The sequence below is a fragment of the Papilio machaon genome, chromosome 15, assembly GCF_912999745.1.
Source record: "Papilio machaon chromosome 15, ilPapMach1.1, whole genome shotgun sequence".
NCBI lineage: Eukaryota > Metazoa > Arthropoda > Insecta > Lepidoptera > Papilionidae > Papilio > Papilio machaon.
In genome coordinates, this window is record NC_060000.1 from 7,730,275 (window position 1) to 7,756,061 (window position 25,787).

General features: G+C 33.4%; 1 protein-coding gene across 2 annotated transcripts in view; it reads right to left on the minus strand.

The window, feature by feature from the left end:
* LOC106713237 (Ig-like and fibronectin type-III domain-containing protein 2) overlaps window positions 1-25,787 on the minus strand; it is a 75,154-nt gene that overhangs the window by 13,654 nt on the left and 35,713 nt on the right. For both annotated transcript variants that reach the window (XM_045681329.1, XM_045681328.1), the window contains exons 2-9: window positions 9,414-9,478; window positions 6,475-6,547; window positions 3,336-3,602; window positions 1,906-2,052; window positions 1,525-1,750; window positions 1,054-1,226; window positions 581-914; window positions 217-370 (exon numbers count right to left, since the gene is read on the minus strand). In XM_045681329.1, coding sequence (XP_045537285.1) covers window positions 217-370; window positions 581-914; window positions 1,054-1,226; window positions 1,525-1,750; window positions 1,906-2,052; window positions 3,336-3,602; window positions 6,475-6,547; window positions 9,414-9,422 — 1,383 coding nt within the window. In that variant the 5' untranslated portion in view covers window positions 9,423-9,478. The remainder of the gene's footprint in view (window positions 1-216; window positions 371-580; window positions 915-1,053; window positions 1,227-1,524; window positions 1,751-1,905; window positions 2,053-3,335; window positions 3,603-6,474; window positions 6,548-9,413; window positions 9,479-25,787) is intronic.

The window sequence follows — 25,787 nt, forward strand, 5'->3', positions numbered from 1 at the left end:
TTACAACTAACTTATTTTGACCATGTAATTACTAAATTGCAAATAGAAAATCTTCGAAAAAGTGCAACCATTGCCAATGATTTATGAACATAAATTCAGTAACAAGTCCCAGTAACACGAAGATACTATCCCGAATCAAGAACGAAAGAACTACAGAAAACTTCTTGATAGTAAAAGAGAGATTCAGGGTAGATTTTTCGTGGATTTCTAACTTACGTCAATTTCATATGTCTTTGTGGGATCGCATAGTTTCTCTACGCAGCCGTAATGGTTGACCCCGGCTGAGATGCAGCATCCTCTGACGTCAGGGAGCTTTGGCGCTGGTGCTACTTGTGTAGTCTTCATCTTGCCGGGAGTCAGGGTTAGTGATCTGTTGATATATGTCAATTTACGTATGGTACATTAATTAAAAATAAAACGTTAGGCTTGATTTTGTTTAATTTGAAACGATTATTCTGAGAAAAAATAATGAGAACATGATGGAAGTGCAGATATTTTCTTAACTTGGTTAGTTTTTTAGACATAATACTTATTTAAATCATTCAAATTGAAAGTAAGTTCCAATTCAATTCAGACCCACCTTACACTATAGCTCGGTAGACTGGAGCCGTGAATATTGAACGAGGTTACTGTCACCTCGTACATCGTGAACGGCAGCAAATCGTTCACGACAAAGGAGGTTTTATTCGCCTGAACTTTATACGTCATTGACTGGCTGGTTTTTGACTCGTTAGTCTTTATCGAACTCTCAGAGGGATCTATCAGATGTGCATCGAAGGAGCGCAGAGTGGTCACGTTGACAATATACTCTGTGACAGTCTCCGAGTTCTCTACCGGAGGATTCCAGGATACGTTCAGTTGTTTCTCGTTCAGCGGCTCAACTTCCACGTCTTCTGGTGGACTTGGCAACAGTTCTGGAACAAAATGTGAATAGTAAAATCGATTTCTTTACTCTGAATAAACTTGTACATTGCAATTTCAATCGCTTTTATGTATGGAAAACTTTTACACTTCAAGCGGAGTTGACTTTATGTTGTTCTCTATTTAACTTACCAATTCCCTCGACGATACAAGCGAGAGTCTTTTCCATGTAAGTGGCGCAGGAGTAGTGAGTCTTGATGTTATCTGTGACAGGGGTAAACTCTCCGCGACACACGTCCTGGCAGATGTCGGGCACTCGTTCCTGCACGCAGCAGGGCACGTGGTTGCGACCGTCCGCCATGCATCTAACAATATTCCAAGTGTTGGTACTTCGATCTATTCTTTTTTTTTATAATTTGTAATGACAATGTTGGTGGATCACGAGGTTACAATGGACTATGGAATAGTTCGCTACTATATTTCATTAGTGTTTAACATCCTGATGGCTTAGGCGTTGTACGACATAAAAATTCGCAGATTCTGAACTAAAAAAAGCTTGAAAATGACAGAAAAATTCTTGTATCCTCATAGCTAAACTAGATTCAATGTAAAATACAAAAGAGATATTGAACTAGCAAACAACAGAATGGTATAAAGTCTCACTTGACGATTGCAGGGAAATCGGGTTGGCAGAGCTCGGGATCTTGGCCGGTGCCCTCCAGGATGGTCTGAATGCTGCAGAAGCCGAGACAGCTGGCGCTCACGTTGGCGGCGAGGCAGCACTCCGTGTAATTGTGAGCCAATGCCAGCGAGGACAGAGTGGGGATGTTGGCTGAGTACGTGTCAGTTGCGTTCTGATTCTCGGGCGGAGTGAGACCGCGGGATATAACTAGAAAAACAATACGATTTTAGATTCTCTTGTCTACAGAAAATACGGGCTTATAAACATTACAGTATCATTTAGTTCTTATAGTTATTTTATTAAGTGTTAAACAAGGAGAAAAATCCTGTGAAATCCTTCTGTTTTTTGGTATCATAACTTACCAGTTAGCCGATGGAAGCTCCTGACAGGCGGCTCCGTGTTAAGTTCGCACATGTAGAGGCCGGCGTCTGAAGGCTTCACCGATTTGATTACCAGTGCCCACACGTCGCCACCCTTCCTGATACCAGGGCCTTTGATGGGCTCCTCGGCTGGTGTGGGAATTATAGCTTATTGATTAATTGCCTCAAAGTTTAATTTAAACGCGAACTGGCTCAAATTATTATATTTTTTATGTAATTTTCGTTAATACAAAAATTTTAATGAACTGTTCTTAAAGAACTTCTCTCTCTCTTGACTGGTAATAATTGTGTTAAATAAAAAAAAAAATCATTGACATTTAAAACTTCTGCTACAATTGCATAGAAGATAGAAAAAATGGTTTCAATAATTTTAAAACAGAGTTAAATTTTAAGATAAGTAAGTACATTTTACCAATTCCCAGACATCTAGTCAGAAAGAACTTAGTATAATAAATTAAGACCGAAGTAAAAGACACAATAAGTCTTAAAAGCAAGCTTTTTCCCTTAAAGCGAACGTTGCTTACAAAAATGTAGCAGACATTAAATCTTCAATCACTATCCAGTTGTAATCAGAATAGAGTTGTCGATGAAAAACGAAACTTCTGTTGAAGTAAATAAAAACGAATTTCGCTTGCATGAAATAAATCTGGCTGGACTCGTTAAGTTTATAGGCAAAACACTTATTACTGAAAATGCGTGATAAAATTCTGAGATCGCGCCACAAAGAGGCGACGTGGCGAGAAAGCAAAGTGTACCTTTTGTTGCCTCTAGTTTAAAAAAAAATAAAACACAATACATTAAAATACAATAATATATATAGCTATGGTTGTCGTTATTTATTAATTTATACAAATAAAGAAATATGTAAAATAGGGTAAAATTATTTCAAATTGATTTTTCCGATAGATGGCGGTAAATCGGGTTTTAAACAAGATATAATCTTAGTGCATGGTCCTTCGAGCCTGTTAGTCCCAATTGATTTGGTAATATTAATTAGGTTGCGTTTAATTTAGTTATGTGTTCGAGGTTAGACATAACACTGAAGTGTTTTTACAATGGAGTATGCAATGAACTACATTCCGCGCTTGACCGGTCACCCAAATCGATAATTTGTTCCATTAACCTCAAATGTTTGTTCAACGATTAATGTAAATGGTTTTTATTGCATAATTATCAAATGCCGTTGGTACTGTAGTTGTTACAGCCAATCTGTGTGTACTTTTCATATAACTACGAAACAAACCTAAGTATTACAAGTAAAAATTATAGGTTAGAATTTTTAAATTCAATATGATATTAAGGGACCATTCCTGTACATTCTGACTTATTGAAAGTATTATGTTTTTTAATATCTGATTTTAAAAAAATAATGTCATGTTATGATTTGACAATATGTCAAAGTAATAACTTACAATCATCATGCAACACGCGCACCCTGTCATCCCTGGTGACTCTGACGCCCCCCGCCGTCAGCAGCTGCAGATCTCGAGCTCGCTTCCACAGAACGGGCCGGCCGCGTGCTCCGAGCACCACGCAAGTCAGTAGCGCGTCTTCGCCGCTGCGCACCGCCACACCACCCGCCGGTGCCCGCATCCACGCCTCCTTCGACACCCATTCGCCCTCCTCTTGTGATGATCCTGTGGACTCGCTCGCGCTCTCCACTGAATCTACTTTCGCTTCTAAACAAAGAGATGTAATCAGTTATAGAGTGGACATTCGAAAAAATTCCCAAAATACTAGTCATAATGGTTTGTAGCGCAAAAGTCACGCGTCAGTAAGAAAAAAATGCTGGCATGTCTAACTAGACATATTACCTAGAGATAACAGATCGTAGATTACGTTTTGCATTGTATTATCACTTCTATTGATTCATGTTTCGAATGTATTTGCTTCTTCAACAAAGAGAAACACGTTTTTTTGACAACAATACCACATTCACGAGCAAATACTTTTGTCTTATAATTTATTTTAGCAAAGATTTTTTATTACAAACTAGCTTTTACCCGCGACTCTGACCGCGCGGAATAAAAAATAGAAAACGGGGTAAAAATTATCCTATGTCCGTTTCCTAGTTCTAAGCTACCTGCCCACCAATTTTCAGTTAAATCGATTCAGCCGTTCTTGAGTTATAAATAGTGTAACTAACACAACTTTCCTTTATATATATAGATTATTTGAAACATTTTCAGATTACAAGTTTGACACGATACAGTAGATCATTAAAGGATCCGAAACTTTCTGAGTGGCGTTTTGAAAGATATTTACATATAAGAGTTCATTTCCAATGAGTTTGAAGGCATATTATATTTAATGAACGAAACTTTAGGTCGAAAGTAATATGATTTATATATAGGCTTGAAGAGCTTTCGAACTGGTACGACTCGTTTTAATAATCGCCTTCAAAACGTTTCATTTGGTATTCGTAAAATGAAGAAAACGTTAACATTCCTACGCTTTGACGAATATATTTCATAGCTTGTTGTTAAAACTCAACCTAATAACAATCTGAATGAGCAAATGTCATAATATAATAATAATATAAATATTTAAGAAGCTCTCACTAAACAGTTGGATTAAGGGCCTGATACAAAAGGCATTTATTTTAGAAACCGCGCGCATAGTGAGGAGGTTCCTGTATCTGTGGCCCTCACCACTGGAGTCATGGGATTTCGCAGCCGGTGGTATACTATTTTTTATATAATATATTTTGTAAATTTTAATAAATGAATATGAAATATAAATATCGGAAAATAAATAAAGTAACTTTCAAGCATTTTCTCAATTACATGTAGTTTTACCGTCGATTTCATATTGTGAGTTTTCGCATTTTTATTGAAGGAGTTTATTGTTGACCTTCCCTTTCGACGCGTCCCCTTTGTCTATTAAAAGTAGGCAATGCGTCTGCAATTGCAGATGTCTATGTACAGCGGTCGTCTTGCTATTTCGGCGAATTCAGATGGCCGCTTTATTAATTGCCACCTTTTCATAAACATTACTGAGTTTGGTATATTTAGATGGAATCTTAACCACGTTAGCTGAGGGTTGATATATTTAGGTGGCTGTAGGTCATGATAAGAAAAGAGACTCATCCGCGGCGTGACTACTTGGTTTTGTTTTCTTTACATTGATACACACTGCTGTCTCGAGTGACGAATATCATCAAAAATAAGTTGATAATATTATAATATTCGTAGATTATTTTAATCGGACTTAGTTAAATCGTTATTTATAAATTTGATAGTTACTGATATGTTGGGCGAAAGGTGCGCTTGCGGATATCTATATTTTTAAACGGTATGAGTTCTTAACTTTAGTCTGATTATGGAAGTAAGTGACAGTTCAATGATTGTTGCTAAAATTCAACTTTGCTTTATTGCATATTCAACATCTAATTTCAGGCACAACGTTATCAGTTTGTCCTATGAACGCTGTCAAATAAATCTGCGTTACTTTGCTTTATTACTTGTAAGAATTAACTAACAAAATTCTTAGAAATAAGAAAATTGTACCTTAGGAAAGTTGTAATAGATATGAAAATGGTATTATTTCGCATCTATTTAACTCATATATCAATATTTGTTATTAAACTTTGCTGTAGTCGCTCCATAATGTTTGGAAAGTAATTAACGGGAGCAGAGTAACTTTGCGATTTCTCTGACACACAGTCGACGAGTTTACCGAATGTAATATTGGTTATAATAATCAAGACTTGAAGTAAAGTTTCTTCGTTTATGAATGTAAAGTTAGAACGTGAGAAATTTTCTTTTACAACACTTTAAATTTAACATCCATGTTGAATTGTAATTTTTAAATATGTATTTACTTTTTTATATAGAATATAAATTTTATTTAAATATATTATCGGTTTATTTATTTCTTCACTTTCGCGATGTAACAATCTTTGAATCGAACAAGAAGACTTTCCACTATTTTGGTTTGTTGCGAATTTCGAATCAAGAGTTTTATCTATCTGTTTGTTAACTAAAATGTCCATGTGTATCGTCAACGAAGGGATCCATTAACTTTATTTGCTGACATTTCGGCCAAACTAAAAGAGGTCGGCCATCGGCAGATTGGAATGATGTATTGTTCAAACAATTCATTTGGTAACAACTTACTCGACGTCGACTCACAATGGCGGCATCCGCTTTTGTTGGCCACTACTACATTTAATGCTGTCAGAAATCTTAGGAATTAATATTGAAAACTGGATAATAAGCTTGTAATATCTAATATATAAAATTCTCGTGTCACAGTTTTCGTCACCGTACTCCTCCGAAACGGCTTGACCGATTCTCATGAAATTTTGTGAGCATATTCATTAGGTCTGAGAATCGGCCAACATCTATTTTTCATTTTTTTTAACTGCGCGCGGACGGAGTCGCGGGGGACAGCTAGTATTAATTATATTTATAGCGTACCAAAATACACCTAATAGTAACCCATGTAGCCTAGAAGGTTGATCTCGAATCGACAAGTTCGATTCTTACTTGAAATGTTGGTACATATATTTATTGAATCACCACCATAAGTTAAACAATGTGTACATACCATCCCCGGCTACCAGGGCAGCGAGTAATGCCACACACGCCGCTGTTGCCGTCGTCACCACCGCCGCTCTCATCTGAAAATACACTTTCTGATAAATAAATTAGCACCGCGACTGTTAACCTAACCTAACCTAAGTACAATTTTCCAAGTTTTATTGAATAAATCAACGTATAATTCACTGACAATAATAGTTAAGTAAGATTACACATTTGAAAGTTATACATGATTTATGTCTGTTTGTACATCGTTAAAATTATGATAAAAAGTTTAGAAATATTTCCAAAGATTAAATATGAAATGAAATAGAAAAATTTTGAGAATAATAGAGATATCTTTTGATGCGACCAAAAAAGAAATAAAAGATAGAAACCAAAAAGAAATGAAGATAAAAGACAATGATTAAATCATTTTGTTTCAGATGTAACAGATTGTAACAGACACTCTTTATTGCGGTCGTCCCGGGCTCCGGTGACGACGGACCTATCAGATCTCTTTCAATGAACCATAGACTAAATCTGATTTTTAAATTAAAAGTGAAAAATTCTGACGAACGTCCCACTTTTCGACCTTGGTATTTTAATGTTTTATATTATTCGACTGTCTAATCTAACTGCTAGATTTGTAAGAGATATGTACACAACGCACGATAGTAAACTTTTTTTTTTTCATTATGTATGTCACGTCTTATAAAGGCACACAAAATTTTCTATGTAAAGAATCTTCTTTATAGTAAAAGATCTCATAAAGACGCAACATGAAAATCTTGACTACGACAGCCAATTAAAATGAAACTCGTAGCAAATTCAATTTAAAATATAACAGACACAAAGACTGACTTTAATAGAGCGAAGAACGAAGATATCTCGAGGAAAATCGAGCATCAAATTAAAAACATAGATTGTTTAAAATATGTAATTTAAATATCTAATAGTCTGTCATTTAAAATTCAGAAAAGCAATGATGGCTAAAACTCTATCACTGAATGACCAACATTAAAAACTTCCATTTCATCTCCCAAATGTTTAAACAGTATTAAAACTTTTCGATGCGAACATTATTGTAAGTGGCGATTCCATTCCCGCCAGATGGCGTTGTTAACCGAGCGGTTAAATAAATTAACTTCTTTGTTCGAGAAGCGACGCCTAAGATTCGATAATTAAATCCTCTGGGCCTTCCTTTTCCGGTTGCCGGCCATCGACAACTTTCAAAGGAATGTTGCGGCGCCAATTTGTGGCGGGAAAGGCTTTTTTGACAATTCATTTCTCTCTCCGCATTTTCGCTTTTAACGACCATTTTGTCATTTTATCGGTCAGTCAAGTGTAAACGGGTAAATAACAAAATAAGAGATTGAAAATTAAATTTTATTAAAATTTTAAACTATGTTGAAATGAGTTTTGGTGGGAAATGATTTGTAACAGTTTCCCGCCAAATTCATATAATAAATCAAGATGGCGTCATGCTCGTATATCCGATGAAACGATTGATAAATAGTTTAACATCTATCATGCGTATCAAATGCGGTCCAACTTTAGTGTCTTCGACTAAATCCGAGATAACAAAATAAATTTCTTTCTATCTTGATCATATAAATAATTCAGAGGGCGGGACGCGGGAGGCATCGAGGTGAAATATGGTGGCCGCGATGTGAGACCAAATAAATATCGCTCCAGCCTCGATATTTCCTTCCTTGGTATTTTTAAAGCAAAAAATATTTTAAGGAAAGAAATCCATTAAAATATAGCATGGGGTGTTCCACTTCTGGTTAATACGATGGATATGTTTGTGATATAGTTACGTCTTTATGTTTATTCCACGTTGGGGTTCCTTGTAGGAATCATTAATAAATTTTCTGTTAAGACTTTTACGTCCGTTTCTGTTTTATTTATTGTACGAGAATGTTACTAATATTATAAATGCGAATGTTTAGATGCATTGATGGAAGTTTATAAGAAGGTATCTCCGGAACGGTTCAATAGATCTCGTGGTAACATATAGATGTAGATCATAGTCTGGAAGAACACATAGGCTTGCCTATTAATTAAAAAAAAAAAATTATAAAGACACAAATAAACTGATTAACTTTATTAAATTGAAAATTCTGTAGTATTTTTTAATAGATGTTGCTCTAGAGTTCATTAGAGTGGAATAAAAAAAAGTGGTTACCGATAGTAAAAATGTATTGACAACGCACAAATCTTCATCTCTTACAAATGAAATTAAAGCTACATGTTAAATATACGGAACCCGAGGCAATAAGTCACGAGGCGAACTTACCTCTATTTATTTGGCGCAGGTCGACGCAGGGCTTGCGGTTTGACATACACTTGAATAATGCTCAGCGAAGACGAATTTACGATTTGCGTGTTTTTTTTTTCTCCTAAATCATATTATCTCACAATAAGAGAATAGAATACGTCTTATAAGGATTTAAAATCTTCTGTTTTTGTTGTTCTCAATATTGTTTTGTTTTTTTCAATGTCAATAGATTTATATACGCTATTGTTTACGTATTTATTACTTCATTTATAATGTACAATCATCATCATCATCATCATCAGCTCACTATACGTCCCCACCGAGGGGCTCGGAGCCTACCCTAAGTTAGGGGTGACTAGGCCATAGTCAACCACGCTGGCCAAGTGCGGGTTGGTTGACTTCACACATATCATTGAATTTCTTCTCAGATATGTGCAGGTTGCATCACGATGTTTTCCTTCACCGTAAGAACGTCGGACAAATGTACATATGTAAATCGAAAATCGAAAACACAGTGGTACATGGCGGGATTCGAACCCAGGACCTGCAGATTGCAAGTCAAGTGCTTAACCCCTGAGCCACCGACGCTCTTATAATGTACAATACTTATAGCATAAATGAGATATTTCTCGCTAATGGCTCTAAGCATTTTCCTTAATTTTTTTATAAAACATGATATTTACCTTTGGCATTAGGGTTGCTGTACCCCCTTGTTGTGTTTAGTTAGCTTGAAGGTTGCATGCGAAACCTGGAACAAAGATAAATTTTTTAATTTAACCAATTGTTAAAAAATGCAATCTATATATGGATGTGTGAAAGAAACATAGAAGTGTGGCAAGATTTTAATCAGTATCTTTTATCTACCTCTTCGGGCTACATTTAATTTATTTATATTTATAAATTGAATTATATAATAGTGTTGAGAAATTTTCTATTCATCTTAGAGAATTTCAATTTGGCCGCGGGTCGGGCGGTCGTACATGTATTACATATTTATTGGGGCGCGGCGATACTCCGACTTTCAATTCCCCGCAAATGGCGGACTGTTTCCAAATTTAATCCACGAAAAATCCAATAGCCACCACTTCTTGACCTCGAGACATTAGGTTTGGGATACACTGGACTATAACTCAAATAAATTGTTAATTAAAACTAATTTTATGTTTGAAAACTGTATTTTGTATACATACATATATCATAAAATGCACATCAATGGATTATTTTAAGAGGTTAATTAGAATCTCAATCTCATCGATAAAGATCACTTCAGTAACATTGTAGCATAACTTTAGTCAATAATTAAGGTATTACTTATTCTTTAGAATACACAAACTATGTTAAATAAATAAAGGCCAGAGTGTATCCCTATCCTAACAACTTAAAGTATTAGAAATAAATCGGAACATAGAAGAAGTGTCCAGCTGTATCGCACTTGCGGACATTGTATTGAATGTTGAAAGGGGTCAAATTGACCCTGAAATTATATGGGCTGTTTAGTAAAATTATGCGACCGCTTGCGTCCCCAGGTCGGGGTCGATCGTTTTTTATTCGGTACATCATGATAACCGCTTCCAACGTTACTTTTTTAACCGCTAAGCGTATTCGAAATATTAATATTAAAGTGTAATAAAATATAAGCTAAACCCCATTTATTAGCACAAAAAGTACTCTATTATAGAATAAATTAGAAATTGTAACAAAGTAAAGTTAATTTACTTTCTTAAAATATTCAAAACGTTAATAAATCAAAATAAAAAAGCGCCTGATGAAAAAATGCAGCAATTTGTCGGCGAACGTGTACTTTGCGGACGTTATATTATTTTATTTCTGTCTCTGCGCTTTGCCATTCTCTTTAAAACGAAACCCCCAGCCGACAGTTTTAAATTAAAGTTTTACGAAAACTAATGAAAGCGTCGGGTGTTATGTTATGTAGGGCGCGAATGGAGCTGGCTTTTTATACAACTTTTTTGCGAAGCAGGAACACTTTTAAAAGTTATTTTCAGGCGCGAATCGCGGGAAAGTAGTTTAAATTCAAAAATGTTCTTTCGTTGCCTTTTGATATTTGCACGTGTTCCACGTTTAATAATTTGTCATTAATCCTAAATTACTGCTTTGTAAAAATAATTAAGCTGCGTTAGTGATAGTTTTTTTTATATTTTTAAAAGGTAACACGGCCGCAAATAACGGTGCTTGTTAGATAAAAAAATATATTTTCTGGTATACTGCAAACCGCCGCCTTCGGTGTCAAATTTGAAATTCCAATGTATAGGGGGGGAATCTGATATGAATCGATAGCTTCGAAATATCAGCAAAATTTTATACCTGGAAAAATCTTACAAAGATATATTTATTTACGATTTTTTTGTATAAATATGAGAGAATTGCTTGTATCCAAAATAATACTTATGTTTTTCTACAAAGAATAAGATAGAAAGAAGAGAAATTAAGAAAATTAGACATGTGTGAGATGATTGCTTAATTTGATTTATTTTTAAATATTCAATCTTTTTATTTTTTAATCTGTATAGTTCTTTGTTCCCGTTTGTTTTGGGCCCTGTTAATACTAGGTAAGCTTCAGGTTATTGTGAACTTTGTATTGTTTCGCTAAACTTAATTAAGATTAAGGGGAAAATTACTTTTTTATTTTCTTCTCGCATTTGCTATATTTAAGGTATTAAATTGTTACACGGACTGTGAAAGTTGTTAACTTTGCAGTGAAACGTAGTTAACAAAGTATAAATAGGTGAAGCAATATCATTTACTCGTATAAATATATTCCATAATGAAATATGTACCTTAAATGTAATTTAACGACTTATGGAAGATGTCGTTAAATTATAAAACTACAAGAATATCAAGTGAATTATATAAATATATTTTTTAATATTTATAACTGCAAACTGTATATAAACATTAATATTGTCAGATTTGCAGATTCTATGTAGTTTGGGTACAAGTCCTCTGCTTCAGTACAAATCCCCTTTGTAAATAACTCGCTTTTGTGATTAACGAGAAATCAAATTATTATATTGCTGACTTTCATGTAAGTCAGCAATAAAATGATTTAATTTCGGAGTTTTTGAGTTAAACTTTGAATTTTAACTAACCGCTATCGAAAAATTACATAGGTTATTTTACTAAAGTAGTTCGCTCATTGTTTTTTTACAAAACTGTGTGTTAAATGCTAGTAAGTAAAAAGTGGTTACAACAAATGGGATTAAATGATAATGAAAAAAATTTTGCTTTATCAGAATGAACAGAGCCATCTATTGTAAAATCTTTACAACATTTTTTAAGGACGGGTCAAGCGAAACTCATCGAAAATTTTCTACAAAGACTGAGACAAGGAGGTAATATTGCTTAATCTGCGGATCGTCATCCCTTGTTATTTTTATCTAAGATTATTTTTACGATCCCCTAACAAGTCAAAGTAAGAGGCACTTTACACAAGGATCGGGTTGAGAGTTTCGGAATGGCGATTCAATACAAAGTTGACGATGTAGGTCGCCGCGGAGATAGGAATTCTGATATCTTTAAAATTAATATTTAAAATTAAATAACGAGAATGACCATTATATTAATATTTCGTGATAATATAATACAGTCAAAACAAACAAAAGAAAAATCCGTGTCACTCATCCAAATTGACTTGATATATAGGTTCATTTAAACTACTGTACTGTACTTCTAATGGTTGTTAAATGTGTATAATATAATCCTGTTCACATCGGCTGGGGCACTGCCGCGCCCCCTGATGATGACGCAACCAAAAGCAGTTTCAAAGGCGTCAATTTTGTCGACTTAGTTATTCCCTTAGCCTTTTAACTTACTTAGTGCTACAATAGCGTGGAAAGTGCACATTGTACATTGTAGTACATATGTATTGGCAGCCGCAAATTGAGTTACAATGTAGGATTGAAAGCATTTTTATAATTCTATAGAGAGTAGCTCTGCCGGACCTACAACAATATGCCGTCGTTAAGTACCTATCTCAATACATTGAAAAATCTGTTGATGTACTAAATTGATTAATTTTAATAAATACAAGCCTCAATAATTTATTTGGTGCGTTTTGCTTCTTAAGATAAAGGAGTAATATCAGTTCTTTTAAGGACCGTCACAAACGGACTCTTCCAAATAAACGGTACCAACAGCTTCGAGCTAAGTAGCATCAGCAATTGATATCTGCCATACACGGTCCATATTTTACAGTCGCTAAAATTGCTGTTTAACTTTAGGCCTGGCATTGGAATAATTAATATGATAGCACACTAGAACCCCTCTTGTCAATGTCAAAAAAAGTCACAAAAAGCTTTTCGATAGGTTACTAGGCAAAAATTTTGTTTATTTTTCCAGGTTATAGTCAAACTGAATCCTTAACTAGTTTATAACTGAAGTACTAATAGTAGGTACTACCTTTCACTGCATTGGTTTGTCTCCATTTGTTTCCCACTCACTGATACTTTCGTTTATTTTCAGTTCGCATCGATTCGCCTCGTTTAGCTAGATTGGAATTTCAAATTCCAACTCGGACGATCCATTACGTCTGCGATTTTAATCTGTTTGAATTCTAACGGCCTTTGTTTGACCATACAAGGAATTTGGATAATCTAGCGTCTCATGGCGTGCAGATAATTTTCTTGCTTTTAGGCCCTTTGCAGACGGAGCAACAGAATTGCGAGGCAACTCCAGTTGCAGGCGATAGTGATCGGCGACAGTTTTTAGTTGTTGCAAACGATGACAAAGTTCTTTTCCGATTGACGCAACTCTGTTACTCTATCTACGAAGCAACTTATGCATCAATCAATATACATAGTATAAAACAAAGTCGCTTTCGCTGTATGTCCATATGTATGCTTAGATCTTTAAAACTACGCAACGGATTTTGACGCGGTTTTTTTTAATAGATAGAGTGATTCTTAAGGAAGGTTTGTATTATAATAAATACATAATATAGTAGAGAAACACTGATAAATTTAAAGTTTTCTAATGTGATGTCGTAAATAAGCACGTTTTTTTGCGCTTATATTGCAAACGCTGGCTGAACCCTACGAGATAGACCAAAATAATGTACTACAGTATTGTTCACCTTAAAAAGTTCAACAAAAAAGTCCGCGATGGTATATGTCTATCTCTTAGGGATAACCCAGCATAACCATTTTTATTCTTTTACGAAGTGATTTTAAACAATACAGCATTAATCCTTATCCATTTAAGTACCTTAAATAAATTGTGCATTTATTCTGTAGTAGGTATATTTTGCATTGCACCCGTGCGAAGCCGGGGCGGGTCGCTAGTAATATATAAGTTTTTCTTAGTCGCAGCGGTTTTCTGTCTTGAGTACACTTCAAAATTCTGCCTCAGCTCATTAGTAAATGAGGTTTTTTTATCGGATTCTTGTGTAGAAAATGACCTACATTTTATATAATAAGTCTAGTCATTAAATGTTGGTGATGAATATATGATCTGATAAATAATTTAACTGACAATGTCCATAAACTGTAAAGATTTTTTCATTTAAGTTTAGGTCGATGTTGTATTATGATTAGTCTGGATGATGGATGAATCTGGGAACATAGAATAGATTGTAGTGTCGATGAAAAAAAGTTTCGTCAACTTGTCATTTTTTTATTCCCATATTTATAACTCTAATTAGGAGTACTATATTAAAACGTATAAATAGAAAACGTTATAATGTAACAAATACTAGTTATTTAAAACACCTTTTTACAAAGTAAGACATCCTTGTATAAGAGAATAATGCAGATATTTACTGCTTTGTTTACTATCGAATAAGGCGGCCTTTTGTTGTTAGCCATTAGAGTCGAGTCCTTGCTGCCCTAAAAGGGACAATCACGGGTCTTCCTTCTGTTCTAGTGATGTGAGGAGCGAAAAATAACAGTTATAAAGTTATGCGATGAATTTAAAAATAGCAGTTTTTATATGTGTAGAAAAATTAATTTAATTTTTAGTTGTAAAAAAATAAAAAAAATATATGAATACTTTCTCGTAAAAATAGTTAGGTGAAACAAAATGCTAAACCAAAAATAGGATAGAACGTTTCACTTGCACGAGGGATTGATGAGAAAGGAAAATAATAGGAAAACAATGCTTATATTTTTATCAATATAATATGTTTGTACCAAACAAGTTACATTTAAAGTTTGATACGTTGTATATTACACACACGTTACACGTTACATCTTAAATGTAACAGTTCTATAACTGTTATAACTGTTAAAAACTAACATCCCACATCAATTAGGCCCTATATCATGTGATCAGCATTCATCAAACGCGCGAAGGTCGGCCGCATTGCACACTGTGTGAATTGTAACTGAGCTTAGATACTAATTAATATTTAATTAAAGTTGTCGTAGAACAATAAACACGTGCACAATGCACGAGGACAGCTACCTAAGATAGTGCACAATAACATGGTAGATAAATAAAAACAATGAGATTGTCGAAAGTAAAAAAAAATCGTAAAACTATACCGCGTTTTAACTCGATTCTAACGCCATCTAGAGGCTACCAGTTTGCCATGATATTAAACAACAAAATTGTAACATAAGCCGTAAGTATGAATAGAAAGTTTTTATTGAAATTACAAGTTTAATCCTTATAATTAAATAAGTATAAGAATAAAGTAAGGTTTAATTCCTTTAGTTAAAAGTTTCTGAACCGAATGTAGGACGCGATCGCTTGCAGTGGCGTGTTAATTGTTGACGCCATCTTGAGATTTTTATTCGCGCTACAAAAAATTTTGCATCGAAATATTTATTACTGTGATATGGATTGTAAGTTGTACGCTCAGTTACATATTTGGTGTATTGAAAATAGTAAAATTATGTTAATATTTTGTAAATTTAATGATTGAATTACGTTAAAAAAAATTGTAGCAAATAGAGAATTTTCTCCTTGATAGTACACATAGGCACATATAGATTCTTATTACTTTGGGATGTAGAAAAACAAAAGTGTAAAACAAAAAGAGTTTCCCAAAAGTTTTCGCGACGAGGAAAAATCATACCGTGATACATTCTTACAATATCTTTCTGTCCGACTTGTTTCTAACTCAAATAAGCATCTATTGACAGTTACTTTCTGAACAACCTTCCCCAAGTAAGTCCTGAACACACAAAATTATGTGGGAATGTGGAGAAAAACTGATACCTACTGAATCAGTCACCTACCGTTAGTAAAATTGGTCAATTAATGATCGGACTAGACGTATCGAAATATCAAGTTGTGAAGTTAGGTTTTTTACAAATTGTCGTAATCAATTCGTAAAATTGTTATTTTATAATATGTCTGTTTCAATGGCAATCGTCTACATATGTAAAAATGTGAAATAATTAATTCAATCAAATCGGTACTCAAGATGTTTTAAGGAATCCCAAAAACCCGTAAAATAAATAGACGTCAATAACTAAAGGATCAAATTAAAAACATTTTAAATTACGAAAATGTTATTTTTTATTATATTCCTCGAGTAATAAATATATTAAAAATAAAAGTATATTATAAAAAAAAACACATTTAATTATAAAGTTATTCAAGAAAATCTTGTTCAGGTCGAAATATTTTAATTAACGATACAAATAATCCGAGGCCAGTTCAACGCACGGACATCCCCATAAACACTACCGACCTTCAATCTAGTCAGATCACCTGCAGGTCAACGCACTAAGGCGACATTGAACTGGTTATATTAAAATAAAAAAAACATCGATTTTTATTATATAGAATCTAGACTTGATATATCAGTTTTATGTAAATCTAGATATAATTAGTATGTTTACGATTATGACATGTTAATTAAAATAAGGTCCAGTTTTTAAGAGATTAATGTTAATGGGTATTTTATATAAAACTAGCTTTTAATACATTAGCTACTTTAGTAGTATATTACTATAGTAATGTAGTAGTGTTTAGTATTACACTACTACTATATTAAATAGCTTATGTTCTACATTTATGCAAAATTTCATCAAGATTCGTTGAGCCGTTCCGGAGATACTTTCAAACAAACAATTCATCCATCAATCACAACTTTCGCGTTTATAATATTAGTAAGATGTGCAGCAATATTGTAAAGAAAAGAGTATTTACTATTCTGCGTATAAATTTACGATTGAAATGTTCTAGAACACTTAGTTCAAGATTTTTTCTTATCAAGCTGAGTGGCTCAAAGTGAATTGAATGTGTTCTCATATCTAAAATGTGAATTTAAACGGATTTTTTTCCTAATTTTTTAATTTATAATTATGGAGATACTCAACCTAGAGGGTTGAGTATACGACGCTATTTACTTTGTGACTTTGTTTTATTTAGTCAAGAATATTTTGCAGTATTTATTCTGTTTTTTATAAATTATCTGTTTTAAAACTATTTAAGGTTTTTCTTTGAAGTGCACAAACTGGTAATCCAGATAAATTAGTGATATATTGACTAGCAGAAAAAAAATTGTTTTTCTGCGATTTATATTTTAAATAATAAATTGTTTATGTAAATCATTAACATTTTTAATAGATTAAAGATTTAAGAAAACTTAACTAAACGGATATCCTTAGCAATAAATGTAATTTAAAATCTTTCAAAGAAGTTTCCATAAAAACAAAACGCTACGTTCTCAGTTAAATTTCTGGAGCGTATCTTCAAGTCATCCGATATCCGGCCGTTATTTTACGTCTCACATGTTACCTGCAGATATAAAACTGTTTTAAAATAACGCGAACATCCGGTGAGGGCACTGTCGCGCCCACGATAATGATAAATTCAGCAAAATGTGTTAAATTGGTATGCAATGTCATTTTACTAAAACAGCCACTGTTTCATCCCATACTCTTATTCTTTTGTTTGCGCAGAAATGATTTTCTGGTCGCATATAAATTAAAAATGTCCGTAGGTAAATGGAAAGTTATCATATCTATGTAAGACTCAAAATTTATAAGGATCTATATAAAATTGGAGCAAACTTTTAATTTGCGTCATAAAATTTGCAGCTCGCTCGGAATGCGTCACAAGTGCTACATAAATTTGGCTACGTTTTGTCACTTTGCTAGTCACTATAAAATTTTATTATTCTCATTATAAAATAAGTATTACATTTAGAAGAGTATTTACTTATTTTTATTGAATATTTTTGTTTTACTAGTTATATGTTAAAAAAGGGTTACATTATAATCAATTTATTTTTGTTCGACACATCGTTAACACACAATTAAATAAATAATTCTGGTAATAATTAAAGGCTATGTTACTCATTGATAATCTGTTTTTTTTAAAGGAAAAAGAGTTTTTGAACTTATTTTCAGTACGGTGTGTATGACAATTTCATATCACAAAGTCCATTTGTAAAAAAAAAAATATTAACAACCCGTTCACCTACGTAAAAACATATTTCCACCAACGAGAAAATATTTTGGAATATTAAAAAAGTTACGTCACGAAATTTCATTCACATGCGAGCAATTTTTCACGAATTCTGAAAACAATAAGCAATCACGGCTTCCTGTTGTTGGCACGAAAGCAGAAAGTTGCAGTTAATTGTTTTTAAAGTAATAAAATTCAGTTGGCGCGTATATCAAGACAACAATAATTCCTAAAATAATCTTTTCAAAATTGTGTCGTCATTAAATGGTGTTAAACTTTATTTTATTTAATAAATCTTACTCATATTATAAATACGAATGTTTGGATGGATGTTTGAAGGTATCTCCGGAACGGCTCAATGGATCTTGGTGAAATTTGGCACATGTGTAGAATATAGTCTGGAAGAACACATAGGCCATTTAATACGTTTTTTCTTAATGCCGCGCGGACGGAGTCGAATCTTAGTCTGACATGGCAAAAGGTTCTCATAATCAATTTTAATATGCATTCGTTATAAAAAGGAAATAACGTCATAAATGTAGCCACTAAGCTATTGAACAACAAAAATAATGGATCAATAAAAGGTTCATTCAACTTACAGAGATGCGCCATTTTATTCGATATTTAAATTTATTTGATCAAAACCGGCCAGTGACATAAACCGGTAATTGGCCAAAAATCGATTAAATACAGATGCAAAATTTACGACTGTCAAAATTAAAAGATTGTTATGGCTCGATTTAAAAATAAAATGCCACGTTTAAAAAGTGTTTTTTTTTTTTAATTTATTTGTTAATTAGTAAACCAATAAGGTGTGTTGATATATCCATCCTCTTCAACATCTATACCTTGGTAAAGTATAATAATTAAAAAAAAATTAAATCATAGAAACTGTAACCAGCGATTAAGTTAGTATGGATTAAGTAAATAAATGAAAGGTTTGTTTTATTTATTTATTTAAACTTTGTACATACACATGAAGTATTGTACTGGAAAGCTTAACTCTAAAAGAGTTCTGTTACAGCTTACCATTATATAGAGAGAGGTTGTTTAATGGGTAATTTATTTATTTATTTAAGGTTTTTTTAAGATTCTTCGTAAATGAGAGAATTTATCATAATTTTCATTTAATTCAAAAGCCGAATAAAATGTACGACAAATCCTTACTTAAGGTAACCGATCGCCGTTCTCAGTGATTAAGTAGAGATTATGTAATTGCTTAGCTGTGTAAGACTGATAGAAGAGACGCTGGATCAACCCTCTTACCAATCGTTTGTAGTTAATTTACGATAGGACTTAGATTTCAACATCCGAAAACGATATCTTGCAAATAAAATTATTACATTTTAAAAAATGTTCTTATTTGAAATCATTTATTTTATTTTTAATATCTTTGTCTTATAAATAAACTCTTATATTATCTAATATATAAAATTCTCGTGTCACAGTTTTCGTTCCCGTAATCCTCCGAAACGGCTTGACCGATTCTCATGAAATTTTGTGAGCATATTCAGTAGGTCTCAGAATCGGCCAAAATCTATTTTTCATACCCTCCCCCCCCCATTTTTTAACTGCGCGCGGACGGAGTCGCGGGCGACAGCTAGTCTAATATATAAAATTCTCGTGTCGCGGTGTTTGTGGTTAAACTCCTCCGAAACAGCTTGACCGATTCTCATGAAATTTTGTGAGCATATTCAGTAGGTCTGAGAATCGGCCAACATCTATTTTTCTTACCCCTCCCCCCCATTTAGTTTTTTTTAACTGCGTGCGGACGGAGTCGCGGGTGACAGCTAGTGTTACTATACAAATCCTGATTTTGATTATCAAAGAAAAAAAAAACATATTAAAGTTGTGTGTTTATGTTGAACACGTCGTATATTGGCGTATGTGTAAAGTCTCAACTCGACATAATCCAAACATTAGCCAACAACGTCCCAATGATGTCAAGTTCATACTTAACCAGTTCGTTACGCAAAGCCGACGTCAGCTTAACAAAGTGCCATCTTGACATGGGCCGAATAAGCCACAATGTGATATAATGTGTAACCGATCGTCAAAGCGGCGCGAAGGTTAAAACTAATTGCATGCAAACTGCCATATTTATTTATAACTTTGTTTACTTTTTAATGACGGACATTTAGGACAAAGTTTTGTTTTTGTCTTACGTCTTTTTATTTTACTAGGTCTAGGTCATGATAGAAAGAAGCGAATGTTTTTAATTATAATGCTTTAAACGAAGTTTTAATTTAAACAAAAAACACAATTAAAATGTTTGGTATATATTTTATTTCCACATTATTGAGATGCATTAATACATTATATACTATTTAATCGTTTTAATTCTTAAACATTCTGTTTAACGTGTTTTTATATCAGATTTTGTAAGTTTTATTACCTTTTGTGATTTATTTTTGAGAATTTGAGAAATAAATCTAGAAATACCTGTGCGATATTGTTGCGGACAATATCGCGTAAGCTTCGATATATACGGATTTATTGTCAGCTTTATATCATTTAGCTGTAACTCGGTCTTAGGTAAAATGTATTTCTATTATTTGAACTGAACTGTTGAAACGTTGCGCGAATATTTCTTAGTACTTTAATTATATTATTTAATCAATACTTATCTGTGTAGAATTTATAATTTTTGATGGCTATGTTATGTCATCATCAGCTCACTATACGTCCAAATTGAGGGGCTCGGAGCCTACCCCAAGTTAGGGGTGACTAGACCATAGTCAACCACGCTGGCCAAGTGCGGGTTGACTTCACACATATCACTGAATTTCGTCTTAGATATGTGAAGCATCACGATGTTTTCCTTCATCGTAAGAACGTCGGATAAATGTACATATGGAAATCGAAAATCGAAAAACACATTGGTACATGGCGGGATTCCAACCAAGGACCTGCATATGTTATGTACTCTTGGATAATTACTTTATATTATATGTAAAAATTAAGTCAATAATTCTGACTTACTTTACTTTTATGTTATTCAGGGCAAGTCACTTGTTAAAATTGGCCGTTTGGGCTACAGAAATTAATTAGGTGATAAAAGACAATGGGTTGAACAAAAGTAATGCTATGACAACTAATTTATGTAACTGTAATTGTTTTTTTTTTCAAATATAATATTAAGCGTAAAATAGTTCGTATAATGGGGATATTTTTGGTTCTATGTAATTCTTTGCCCGAAATTCATTAACTTTGACCGGTGAGTTGCGCCGGTGTATTGCAGCCGACAGAGGGCGCCTCGGGCGTTGCTTTGTCTTAAAGACGTTGATTTCACCTTTCACCCGCTTTACTTCTCGCTTCAATTCCGCGTAGACAGTTCCTAGAACTTGTATTTACGTTGTTGTAATTAAAAACCTTTATTAAGTATTCAATTTAATTTTTTGAATAAAATTAAATAAGCTTTACGACACATTGTAATTTGTTTTATTTAAATATTTAGAACAAGTAAATAAATGAATATGAAAATAATAATTATATTAAGAGAAAAGATTTGATGCTTATTTGCATTGAATAGACGCCGAAATTACTGAACCGAATTGAAAAATTTTTTCACTGTTTGGAAGCCTCATTATCCCCGGGTGACACGGGCTATATTTATTACTAGATTTTTTAATTCTGCCCGGGTGAAGTCGCTGGCAACAACTAATGTTTAATGTAATATAAACCTTAATGATGAAGCAACTACAAGCAGTACAAAGATATTTGCACGTTTGTTCATCCATCGAATTCCCTTTAAAGTTGAACTTTCCCCTGAACATTTTCATTAGTAATTGAAAAAAAGCTTGGCTTAAGATACTCGCATCTGAAAGACAAGAAAAAAAACTTTTCTCTGCTTGAGAAATGACCTCCATTGTGTTGACTTAGTTATTCTTTAATAGTAAAATAAAAAGGAAGACAGAAAAAAACTGTCATGCAATATGTAGGTAATATGTGTGGTTCTTGGTCTATGTTTTGTTGTAATATAGAGTAGAGTATCTTGCTCTTTGGTTTTCTGTCATGAAAATATTCAACATGTTCTAAGTTCTTACGATATCGGACCAAGGTAAGTTATGTCATTATAATAAATAAGCGCATCATCACACAAGCAGTTGACCCGGTCAGGGTCGTCTCTGTGATGTTAATAATTTAAGTGGCACCTCATGTCCCACTTAGTGTCCCACTTAAAGTCTCATTTCAAACAATTTGCACTTTAATTGCTCGCTCACTACGTTTTATGTCAAAACTTTCAGAGACTTACGCTGCGCTTGAATATTTTATGTTTTTTTGTTTTTGAATTGTTAATTCTACCATTTAAATGAGATGAATTCTATATTTTTTACTTAACAATGAATATTAATATACAATAATGTACAAAATACGCTAAAACAAATCTATATATATAAAAGAAAGTTGTGTTAGTTACACCATTTATAACTCAAGAACGGCTGAATCGATTTCACTGAAAATTGGTGGGCAGGTAGCTTAGATCCAGGAAACGGACATAGGATAATTTTTACCCCGTTTTCTATTTTTTTTTATTCCGCGCTGACGGAGTCGCGGGAAAAAGCTAGTATGTAAATAAATAAATCATGTTGTAAAGTGGAAAAACAATATAAGTATCGTTGTAAACATTGTTTTTGGTAGAATTTATGAAGCGTAATTTACACGAGCAATAAAAATTGTTTTTATACAAGTAGCAAAAGCTCACAACATCTAAAGAACCACTGATGCCTTGTTGCTTTTTAAATACTCTAGTCTCAAATTTGACGTCGACATTGTTGATACCAAATTCTAGATACATAGTTGATTATAAACAAAAAAAAAAATAGCGTATACAAAAGTACAATATCGTGTCTACGTTACCAGTACCATGTCCTCGTATTAGCATACAAATTCAATAGTCAGTTAAAGATAATCTGTGAATAGTGACAGTGTCAATGATGGCATTGGCAGCGGGCCGACGTCGACCACCGCCTGACCCACTGACCAGCCCTCGAGCTACTGAAGATTACCTCCTCACCACATAATGACATATCGACCTAATTATCTTAGATACTGTCATTTCTTAAGCAAAGAAAAGTTTTTTTTTTCTTGGCTTTCACATGCGAGTGTTTTTAGCCAAGCTTTTTTTTTCAATTTCTAATGAAAATGTTCAGGGGAAAGTTCAACTTTAAAGGGAATTCGATGGATGAACAACTGTGCGAATATGTTTTCGCATAGTTGTTTCTTCCGCAATAAACCCTAGTAATACTTGTGCAAATTTATTACAAGGGATTTCCTTTTAAATTTTATTTTGATCACGAGAATGTTTATGATAATAATCATCACGAAGCCATTAAGTCTGTACTCACGTTAATATGAAGCTCATCGTATAATAGCGTAGAGAATTATAATCGATATTATATTGATATTGTGTGTGATGACTGACATTGAGGCATGCCTTGCGCGCCATTAGCATACTTTGCCGCGCAATTATCTACGCTATTTATGAATATTTATACATGTAATCCACGCGCAAATAGAATATCATGAAAACATCACAATAAACAATTAAATATTAGAAACAAGTCGTGTATAATGTAACAGGGGTAAAAACATTCCAGGGAAAAATTTCCAAATTAAATGACATCTTTCGACCAAATAGGTTAGTCTATATATATAAAAGAAAGTCGTGTTAGTTACACTATTTATAACTCAAGAACGACTGAATCGATTTGACTGAAAATTGGTGGGGAGTTAGCTTAGAACCAGGAAACGGACATAGGATAATTTTACCCCGTTTTCTATTTTTTATTCAGCGCGGACGGAGTCGCGGGTAAAAGCTAGTAGGTAATAGGTGTTTAGACTACAGTCAAGTGGTCACAATGGATATTGATACCTAGAGACATTACGTCGGGATAAAATGGCGGTTTTTAATCAAACTAGTGTTAATTAAAAAGCTCTGATTTTGACGTTTGTATTCATATGCTTTAACGCATGGTAAACAAAACACTGGCACAGCTAAACAGGGAAAGGTGACATGTCCTTTGTAACTGTTATACAGTTTGATCGCTGCGTTTATTAATTAGACCAGCAGGTGTGAATTAACAATAACATTTGGAATATAAACGCTAAACGATTCAACTGTGAACAGCCATTTGCAATGGTTGCGAATAACGAGTTATATTACAGTCAGCCGGTCAAATAATCGTAGTAATGGTTACAGATCGGAGCAGATTGATGCCTTATTTAATCCAATTATGGATACCACGTTTTAATGTTTTTATGGAATTGAAAGAATTTTTTGAAGAATATGAGAAAAAATAGTTATTAAAATGATCGTAAGTTTTGTATTTTTCACCATTAGTTTTCTAAATCTAGTTAATTTTGAACATGCATTGAAGTTAGGAATGTTATTTTAAGGCTGTAAGTTGTGGCGAGAACTGCTAAAGACTTAAAATACTTAAATGTTGATCTTACATAATTTCTTTTATTACATACTAGCTTTTACCCGCGACTCCGTCCGCGCGGAATAAAAAATAGAAAACGGGGTAAAAATTATCCTATGTCCGTTTCCTGGTTCTAAGCTACCTGCCCACCAATTTTCAGTCAAATCGATTCAGCCGTTCTTCAGTTATAAATAGTGTAACTAACACGACTTTCTTTTATATATATAGAAGATAACAAAAATATTATCTTTAAGTTAATCTTTTCCTTGGGTAATATGGTCATATTATTCTGGAATATAATTTACAGCTAACGGTGACTGATCCCTGTTGAACCCTCGTACCTTCGTCACTTCACTCACTTTCATTCATTCGTTCATTCAAATGTCATTCAAAACAAACGCAGTCAACCTGAACACCAGGTACTTGTTTGGGTACCGGGTTGAACGAATTGGAATTTGCGACAAATAAATTCAGAGTTAAATTACGTTGTTTCAATTTTTTTTATAAAATATAAATCCGAAAGTTTATATGGATGGATTGATGGACGAATGTTTTTTGAAAGTATCTCTGGAACGACTGAACGGATCTTAATGAAATTTGGCACAGATATAGAGCATAGTCTGGAAGAACAACAATGGCTACAAATAACGTTTTTTTTAATTCCGCGCGGACGAAGTAGCGGGCGACGGCTAATAAAACGGTTATTTTGTGGTCTGCTTCATGAAGGAATATTAGATCAGAAAATTTATTGAAAGAGACTTAAAATCATTATCTTGATATAATTTCCAGCATTTACAAAGAACAAGGAAGAGGCAAAGACAAAACCTATATTTGGAACAACATTTTTCTTTTAATTTGTGACTATATTTAAAAGCGACTATCTATGAATATCGAATCTTGGACCTCGTCCACATAATTTTAGTGAAGTAAAACGACAACGACAACATTTAAATGGCACACAACCACTAGCTCCTAGTATAATTAGGGTGGAAAACTTTGTATCTGTTATTTATAACAGTTATTACATATTCAGGTAGTCGGGGTTGCACAAACAGACAGACTGTTGTCGGGTACAAACACACATTAACATTAACATTCGTGTAAACAAAGATAAATCTGTATTCCCCTTACATGAATCAATTAATCTGTCTGTATTTAATTGTTGACAAATTAGACAGTATATAAATAGTATTTAGTAAATGATTTGATTTATATTTGTATATTAACTATTTATATAAATGTGTCGGTGGCTCA